The 10,173-nt window shown below is 35.8% G+C and overlaps 1 protein-coding gene across 1 annotated transcript; it reads right to left on the bottom strand.

Moving 5' to 3' along the window:
• Positions 1-1,281: 1,281 nt before the first annotated feature.
• On the bottom strand, positions 1,282-9,099 carry LOC108699040 (extracellular calcium-sensing receptor). The gene is made up of 5 exons (XM_018230899.2): positions 8,815-9,099; positions 6,342-7,166; positions 3,682-3,909; positions 2,673-2,796; positions 1,282-2,192 (listed from the first exon to the last, which is right to left on the bottom strand). The coding sequence occupies exons 1-5, from the start codon at positions 9,070-9,072 to the stop codon at positions 1,282-1,284; spliced, it is 2,346 nt and encodes a 781-aa protein (XP_018086388.2). The 5' UTR covers positions 9,073-9,099.
• Between the last annotated feature and the right edge of the window lie 1,074 nt (positions 9,100-10,173).

Raw genomic sequence — 10,173 nt, 5'->3', positions numbered from 1 at the left:
GACAGTTACATCTAATACATCTTTTGTGGGGACTCCCTTTCCAAGCAGATGTATTAGAGCTCACTCAAATAACGTATTCCATCACAAACAAAATCTAACAAAATAGCTGACTTCGGCACAAACCCTGCATGTAAACTAGAGAGGATTTCTGGTGAATTTAAAAGAGTGAGTTATTCTAGGGAAAAGGAACTCTTGAATACACTAGATCTAATTATCTAATCTATGAATCAATTATGAATCAATTCAGAAATGAGTAAAAATTATATGTTGATTATATTTAGAAAATATCTTTTTTCAATGAGATGAAGCTTATATTCAATTTTCACGATAGTTCCCATTTTACAAATATGGCAATTGATTAATTGCTTTACACATACAGTACATTAGTAATATTATGTTATTTTCTTACAGGATTGTTATCATTTTGTGTAATGCATTTGCTTTATGCTTTAGTACCGAATAAATATTACAAGATAGATTATAATGCATTTGTTATGAGCAGAATATCACATATTTATGTTTCTCTGATGTCCAGCTATATGCCTTTTATAAGCACATTTATTGATTCAGTACATAATGTGTTTGGTGTAATGTATTTCTTTGCTTATTATTTTGATGATATTATGTGCAACAGTATGACTCATCAGGTGTCCTTTCCAATGACATATGTATGTTGTGTTAACATTCAACACACAAAAGGATGTGCTCTTTGCCAAAATCTACATGCTACTGACTTTCAATACCTACTGCAAAGGCTGCAATAGACACCCACCCTAAAATAACCATACCCACTGATGTTAAATTATTATTTGCATCATCAGTGTGGCCCTAAAGTCTATTCACCGCTAACGCTGCAACCATCAGCTTCAATTATCCAGCTGCACTGGAGATCCAACTAAGGTCTAGCAGGACAAGTTAAAAAAAAATTTAAACTCCCCCATTTCATTCTTTTTTTGTAATTTATAATTTTTATTTTCTTAAAAAGAAAAAAAAAACATAGCATGATAACACTCCTTAGAGTCTTTCTTATAAAGCTTGATTATCAGCATGAAAGTCTAGTTACAAGTAAGTGTCGATTGCCTATTTTCATTCCCAGTAGCACATATATTGCACTGCATATAGAGAAATTTAAGGAATACACAATCGAAAAAGACATTGTCCTCCATTTAATTCTTGATCATTCCAAATGATTTATTTTAGCGCATTAAATTTTATCCAAATATGACATATAATTAAATTATATATGATATATGAATATGTGGAATATGTGGAAGTAGCATTTCACAATTTTCTGTTGTTTTTCCCTGTTATAAATTGCCTGCTATTCATTTCAGGATGTATTAAAATGATATAGCATTTTGGAAAAAAGATGCATACAAGTAGCCCTGCACTTGAAGATATGATAGCAAAGATCTCAACTGCTACCATATGTTTGCCCTTGGTGCTAAGGTAAGCTGGGATGAATGTCACCCAAACGCTAGCAAATACCAACATACTGAATGTAATGAATTTGGCTTCATTAAATGTGTCAGGGAGCTTCCTGGCCAGAAAGGCAACTAGCAAGCTAATAGAAGCTAAGAGGCCCATATATCCAAGGACACAAGTAAAAAATGCATTAGATCCCTCGTTGCATTCAATTACAATTGTTCCTATTTCTGCTTCCATATTAAACTCAGTAAATGGAGCAGCAGAAGCTAGCCAAGCAATACATAGGGCTATTTGGACCATTGTACAGAAAGGAACAATATAGATCGGTATACGAAGACCCACCAGCCTCCTAAGCTTGCTATGAGGATTTGTTGCACTGAAGACCAAAATTACAGTCATTGTCTTAGCCAGTATAACAGAAAGGCAAACTGAAAAAATGATACCAAACACCACCTGGCGTATCATGCAGGTTATCATGTTTGGTTGGCCAATAAATACTAGGGAGCAGAGGAAACATAACATGAGGGAGATAAGAAGAAGGTAGCTGAGCTCTCGGTTATTGGCTTTTACTATGGGGGTCTTGCGCTTGGCGATAAACAGGCAGAACACTGAGAAGGTGAGAAGGCAGAGCAAAACTGATATACAAGCAAGACTGGTGCCAAGCATCTCCTCATAAGAAAGGAACTGAATAACTTTTGGCAGACATATTTCTTTTCTGGTATTTGGCCATTTGTCTCCCGGGCACTTGATACATTCACTGTCATCTACAGGAAAGAAGAAAACATTCTTAAATAATATAAAAGATGTGTTAAAATCTGTAGCAAATACATAAACGGAACATGAAACAACAACTACTATCTACTGGTGCTGTTAAAAAATCTACTGTATTTTTCTTTTAATATTTAGTTGGGGCCTTCCAATTTAAGACATTGGGGGCAGATTTACTTAGGTTTAAATTTTAAATTTGAATCCAAATTTTGATTTTTTGTGTGTCAAAACAAAACGGGTCGTTTTTTTTTTTTTTTCGGATGAAAACCCAATTCAAATTTCATTAGAGTTTTCGGGTTGGGACTATTCAATTGAATTTTAGACGTGCAAATTTTTTCAAAAATAACAATAACATACCATTCAAATTGTGAATAAAATTGAATTTATTTGAGTTTAAAGAAATTCACATTACTCTAAAATTTCACCTTTGATAAACCCCTATGTGATAGAGAATTGATTTAAATAGGATATAATACCAAAAGGATTTAGAATCTCTCCTTCAGAGCAAGGCACACAATCAAAACAACAGATCTGTTGGCCTTGGCGTGTAGCTCTTCTGTGGCCTCTGGGGCATGTGTCACTGCACACAGAGATGGGAACCTAAGAGAATGCAAAATTAAATTGAACTCAATTAAACAGAAAGAGAAAGCAAGGAGTTGAGAAAAGTCAGGCAAAAGCACAGTGGGCTATAGGGCTCTTTTACAAACTCATGGATAACATACAAGACACCATGTTTTGCCATAATTTTTACCCACAATGAAGAATTTTTCTCCTCGCGTTACTGAGGCACACAGCAACTTTTTTAACGGGATTTATCAATGCAACTACATTCACATCTGTGTTGGTAAATCACAGAAGTTGCATTTGCACTTTTATGGTATCTGTGTGCATGTGAACTGCATCAGTTTCACAGTGGAGATGCTTGCTTTGCCTCACACAATGTTTGCATGAACTTCACCAGGTGCAAATCCAATGTGTTTGGACTGTAAGCATAACATGCAAAGGGCACCTTGGATGTAACACCTTCTCAATGCAGATTTTAATTCCAGGTTTCCTTTATGTTTTTGTAACCTGTGCAAACATTGCACCTTTTATTACATTACCCTATATAATGGCATATATGTGATAGGGATTGGTACAGCACATAGATTATTTTCTGTCTTTAGCAAGGGTCTAGGTTCCCAGGGGCTTTAAATCTTTAACCACCAAAAGAATTGGGATTAAATTGGGTTTATAGCTTTGATGTAGTTGCCTGCACTGCTGTAGAATACAATTGTTATTCCCAGGAAATTCAGTTATTCTTTACTGTAAGATGTGCAATGGGAACATTGTCACTATAATACCCTGATTAGAATGTAAATGAACCCCTGAGTTTATACAACCCCACTACTGGCATTTAAATGCTTCTGCACATGGGGCAATGTAACTTAAATTTTGCCCTCAAGGCCACTTGCTTTCTGATGCTAAATCATTAACGGAGCTTACTTGAGTTTGTCCTTGATTCCATAAAATATTTTGCTGCTCAATCTTAAGTTCATGTCCTTTTTTGGAGCCGGCATCAAAGCTGCCAATGTGTACATACTGATTGCTTCCATTAGGGAAAAGCTGCCAATTGAGGATATCCACATAGATTGGAACATCACCATTTTCATCAAAAAAGATAGTTTCTCCTGCAGGGTTGTTGAACTTCACATGTTTGATGTAGTGGAGCAGCTGAATAAAAATACATAAATGTACATAATTTTTCAGCACATGTGTAAAGTATTTTTTACATGACATAAGGCTTTTATATAGTCCACTCTTAAAATGATCTAATGTATCTTCTAGTACAACCACTTCAGGAAGACAGTTCCATAACTTTACCGCTCTCCCTGTAAATTCTTTTTTGTATCTTAAAGGGGTGGTTTGCCTTTATGTTAACTTTTAGTATGTTATAGAATGGCCAGTTTTTAGCAACTCTTCAATTGGTTCTCATTATTTATTTTTTATAGTTTTTTATTACAGTATTTGTTTTCTTCTTCTGACTATTTCCAGCTTTCAAATGGGGGTCACCAACCCCATTGAAAATCATAAATGCTACAAATGTAATATTATTGCTACTTTTTTTATCACTCATCTGTATATTCAGGCCCTCTCCTACTTATATTCCAGTCTCTTGTGCAAATCAATGCATGGCTGTTAGGGTAATTTGGACCCTAGCAACCAGATTGCTGAAATTCAAAACTGGAGAGCTGCTGAAAAAAACATTAAATAACTGAAAAACCAGAATTAGTAAAAAATGAAAACCAATATCACTCTCTGCATCATATTAAAAGTTAACTCAAAGGGGAACAACCGCTTTAAGATGGAACTTCTTTTCTTCTAACCTGGATGGTTGCCCTTGTGCCTCCTGGTTGGACCTACTGGTGAACAAATTATCACATACATTATTATATAGTTCCTTGTGTAATTATTACATGCATTGTGTAGTTACTAACAGTGGCAGAACTACCGGGGGAGCAGGGGGTGCAAGCGGGCCAGGGCCCACACCCCCTCAGGGCCCCCCGGCAGTCCGCACAGTCTGCGCGCCTCTGTGCAGCGCATATTCCTGGCTAGTTTCCAGGTGTACGGAGGGGGGCAGGGGCCCGGCTGCGCGTCCTGCGCCAGGGCCCGCCCCCCTCTCGTTACGCTTCTGGTTACTAACAGTATATAGTTATCATATTCCCCTTAAGCACCTCTTGTCCAATTTAAACTTTCTCAAATTGTTCAGCCTTTCTTCATAACTGAGACCTTCCATACCCTTTATCTGTTTAATTAATATCTCTTTTGAGCTTTAGAGAACAAAACTAAATTGCACATGCTTTGCAAAGAGGAGAAATGCCCCACTTCTCCCACAAGGCTGATCCTTGATGGCCTGTTCTGTTGCTATCTGGTATTGCTTGCTACTGATAAGCTTATTTTTGCCACAACTACCACTATATTCTTCTCCTATGAGGATTTGCCCAATTTCGTTTACCCAACAGGATATTTAGTCCTTTTCCTGGCAATCTTCTGGACCCATTGTGCTCAATAAATCATTTCAAGTAACAATTGTCTGACCTCCAGGTCTAGGAGATTACCATTGAAAAGAATGAGGGAGATTAGTGAAACCTTGGTTGACAAAGCGGATACAGGTATGGGACCTTTTGTCCATAATGCTCAGGACCTGGGCTTTTCCGGATAATCTTTCTGTAATTTGGGTTTTCATACCTTAAGTCTACTAGAAAATCATATAAACATGAAATAAACCCAATAGGCTGGTTTTGCTTCCAATAAGAATTAATTCTATCTTACTGTTTTATTATTACAGAGAAGGAAATCAGTTTTGGATTATTTGGATAAAATGAAATCTATGGGAGACAGCCTTTATTTAATTTGGAGATTTCTGGATAACGGTTTTAGTGATAATGGATCCCATGTGCCATTGCCCTTAATTATTAGCATAGTGATGAAAAAAGCTTAGCAATGCAAAGGAAATAATTTCTTAACAGTATTAAGATATGAGCTTTTATGGAAACCTTGTACAGGTGTGGGATCTGTTATCCAGAAACCCATTATCTGGAAAGTTCAGAAATGTGGAAAGTACTGTATGTCTTCATTTTATCCAAATAATATTTGTTTTTAAAAATTATACCTTTTTTCTCTGAATAATAAAACAGTACCTTGTACTTGATCCAAACTAAGATATAATTAATTCTTACTGGAAGCAAAACCAGCCTATTGGGTTTATTTAATGTTTACATGGTTTTCTAGTAGACTTAAGGTATGGAGATCCAAATTATGGAAAAATACATTAAAGGCAAAACCCCAGGTCCCGAGCATCCAGCAGGTCTAAGCACTATGATTGCATAAAAATGACATGTTAAATGTTTTGCATGATTCCTTTGGATAGATTTCCGTAAATCTATGAAGGTTTCTTAAATGAGTTTAAAATAATCATAGAAAAACTATGGTTTATCACACTGGAATCATAGTAAAAATTCTACAGCTTACTTATATATGCTCTAGGCCTTTCCATCCTGCACCTGCAAAAATGATGCCAAGGTAAGCTAAGATTGCTTATTTTTTGCCTAGATGAGTAACTAAGAAATATCTCAACAAAAAAAATCATTTTGGCTGAATTTTACCTGCCAAGGCTGATGGTTATATATATCTGCACAAGATCCATTTTTAAAGGGCCCATGCCCAGGAACACAGGTATTCATCTGGTGTAAAGCATTTGCAATTGCAAAGACTGCATTGTGGATTTTGTAAGTATATCTAAAGTTGTAAACATCATACACAGATGTATCAATGCTGTCCAGTCTCTCTTTTCCAGTGCACCAAACTGAGCCTTCCTTTAAAGCTGTTGTTTGATTAGCTGGCCAAACACAACCAAAAGCAAGTTCCCAAAAAGTCTTTATGTATATATCATCTGGATATTTAGAAGGATGAATGTTGTAAAGGAATTCCTTGAATCCTGGAATTTTCCCACTTAGTGGTGCAAGACCAAGGCTCCCATTTAAAGTTGTTAATGTTTCTCTTCTAGGGAAGTCAGATGTAATAGACCAGCTCCCACTGCCTACCCACACTTTGTCAGTGATGTTGTTAAATGAGGCAACTTCCATTAGTGGAATGAGATTTTCCATTGTAGAATATACAATGATCGCAGTAGCTTTAGTTTTCTTTAAGACGTCTACAATGCGATACACAGACTCCATAGAAGTGTAGAGGGGTAGAATTTCTTGGAAAGCAATGCATCCGCCATTACTCTCAATCTCTTTGGTTAAAAGCTGAGTACCCGATCGTCCTAAATCATTATCTGAGGTGATGATACCCACCCAGGTCCAATTAAAATACTGTATCAATCGAGCAATTGCAAACACTTCATAGTTATCATTAGAGATTGTTCTTAGGAAGGATGGGAATTGTGTTTTGTCACTCAGAAGGGGATGAGCTGAGGCATAGCTGACCTGATAAAGAGACAAAATAGTGATTAAAATTATATTCCATAAATGTATTTTGTTAGGTAACTTTTCCAAAAAATTATTCTGCTCATGCTTTTTAGTCTTTATTCTTTTTTTTGGTAATAAAGAACGATAAGACATTTTGGTTATTTTGTACACTGAACCAGTGTGGGATATATTGAACACAAATAAATAAATAATATTGTAGTTGAGTACAGTTTCATGTCATATTGCTGACTAGTTTCGATTCAGTTAATAAGGATTTGTAATACAAATTTCACAGATCTTTATAAGGGACACTAGGGGGCAGATTTACTAAACTGGAGTGAATAGTTCGAATGCAAAAATATTCGAATTTCGAAGTATTTTTTTCGGTACTTCAGCCATCGAATTGGCAAAATTCTATTGAATTCGATCAAATCTAATGATTCTAGCGATTCGAAGTAAAAATCGTTTGACTATTCGACCATTCGATAATCGAAGTACTGTCTCTTTAAAAAACTTCGACTTCATCCTTTGCCACATTAAAGCTATCAAAGTGCAAAGTTAGCCTATGGGGACCTTCCAGAGCACTTTTCTATATTTTTTTTGATCAAACAAAAATCATAAGCTCGATCGATAAGCTTAAAATCGTTTGAATCGTTCGATTCGAAGGATTTTATCGTTCGATCGAACCTTTTACGTTCGATATTCGAATTTGAAGGATTTTACTTCGAGGGTTTTTTAACCCTCAAAATTTGACCTTTGATAAATCTGCCCCTTTATTTTGATGCCTGAGTCATTTAGTGGATTTTTTTTTTACTTTTCCCATATATGAAAAGCAGGTATTATATAAATGTATTTTATTTTTGCTTCCGCTATGTAGAAAGCTTACTGTTTACCACAGCTATTCCTCTCCACCTGCATTGGTTTAAGTCACTCAAAGTGTGTAACCATGATTTAAACTACCATGGGCCAAAGAAATGAAAACTTGCTCCAAACTGTGTTCAGGTCACAAACATTGTTCTTTCACTTAAGAAAATATTGTTTCAAATAATAATAACATATTAAAATGTTAATATTTGAATATTGTTGCCTGGTGAAAACATTTCAAAAAAGTTTTTTTTTCAATTTTTTTCTCTTAGATACAGATTAATCAATTTTATTAAATTTGAGGGAAAAACACAATGTGACATGTTTTAAGAGTAGTAGCATATTTAACAAAACATTTACATAAGTTGCATACAAATGAAATTGTCAATGAGGATAAAAATTTCATTTGCTTTAATAAATTGGGAGAAAATAAATAAAATTGCTTTAAAATTTTCAATTTTCAATTTCTTCTTGACCAGTTTTTTTTTCATTATTTTTTTTTACTATTTTTCCTTTAATAATTCAAGTTTTCAGAAAATATTCTTGGATATTTAAAAAATTTTTTGGGGGGGTATTCAAACAAGCCTTTTGATGCAGTTCTACAAAGATTATCAAATCCTAGAATTAAGAATACAAATGCCCATACATTTACTTCCACTGATTTGGCTGGGTGCCCTCCAAAAAATCAAAACATTGGTGTCAGCCTCTGTACTTATAAATTAGGGTATTTTGTTGACACAGTTTTTAACATGGGGGGATTTTGGCAGCAGTCACATATCTTAAAAATCAAAACTTTTTTTACCTGAGGGTATCTGTAGAGTCCCAGAATCCTGGCAATTGGCATTGAGGCTTTGGAAGGCATGTCCCCAACAATCGCGCTTGGCATGATATGTTGGTGACATTCAAAATTTGGCACAAATTGTTCCTTTCCTGAAATGATCCATGATGTCCCCATCAAAGAACGTACTTCATTATAACATGAATCATAGAGCTGGAAGCCCATTGTAACATTTGGCAAAAGGTCAGAAGAGTTATTTATTTCCATAATTGAGTACACCATGGCAAGGAGGTAGCGGTAATATCTGATATGAAAGCTTTAACAAGAAATTAAAGTTTTTATGAAATATTTAAAAACTATCATTACCTTTTAATAAATACAATTGAGCAATAGTAAAATGGGCCCTATTAATTGTGAGTTCAGTTTAATTGCTTTTCTTTTGTAATTGCCTGTCTTTTTTCAGGCCCTTTTCTATTCACCTTCCATGCTAGTTTCAAACCCCTGCCTAGTTACTTGATTAGATTCCAGATAGGATGATTAAAGAAGAAAACATTTCAATATTTAAAAAAATATAAAATTAATAATAAGTTCAAATTATCCTCAAATAAAACTGTCTATGTTATATAAACTAACCCTCTAATACAAACATAGAGAAAATTGATCAATGCCCATTCCCTGGTCCCCTGTCATATAAGTAAATGGTAGAACATTGCCTTTGGAAATGGGTGTTGGTGTGTGCAGTTTCTCTCTCTTAAAAGCCGCAAGCGGGGGAGGATTAATCTCATGGAACCAATGCTGGGGTCTAGGTTATCTCTCTCCTTTGAAAGCTAATGGCGGGGTAGGATTAAGCCCTATGATTGAAACCAATGCCCAGGTCGGGAGATCTTTATTTCAAGTAATGCTCTTATGCCGGGAGGTTTAGCATTTGATATTATGACCAGAGATAAATAGTTAGGGACCGCCATATGGGTTTTACCTTGACGTGGTATGGTGGTTTATCAATCTTATGATCATAATTTTGTAAATAAAAAAACCCTGTCTGTGTAAATACATGCATCTGCATAGATTACTTATATGACAGGGGACCAGGGAATGTGCATTGATCAATTTTTCTTCTTTTTCTCTATGTCTAGTTAATTTGGCCAGATCATTAGCACTTCCATTGTATTTTAGTACATTTTTATTTAGCCATGGAGTGCTCCCACAACCTTTCCTTTTTGCATTTTGTATTGTAGCAGATTCAAAAACGGAACTAGAGGGGGGCGGGCCCTGGCACAGGATGCGCAGCCGGGCCTCCGCCCCCCTCCGTAAACCCGGAACTGGCCGCCGAACATGCGGCGGGTGGACTGCCGGGGGGGCCCTGAGGGGGTGCAGCCCTGGCCC

Source organism: Xenopus laevis, chromosome 8L (assembly GCF_017654675.1).
Source record: "Xenopus laevis strain J_2021 chromosome 8L, Xenopus_laevis_v10.1, whole genome shotgun sequence".
Lineage (NCBI taxonomy): Eukaryota > Metazoa > Chordata > Amphibia > Anura > Pipidae > Xenopus > Xenopus laevis.
This window is presented reverse-complemented; position numbering and strand designations above follow the sequence as displayed.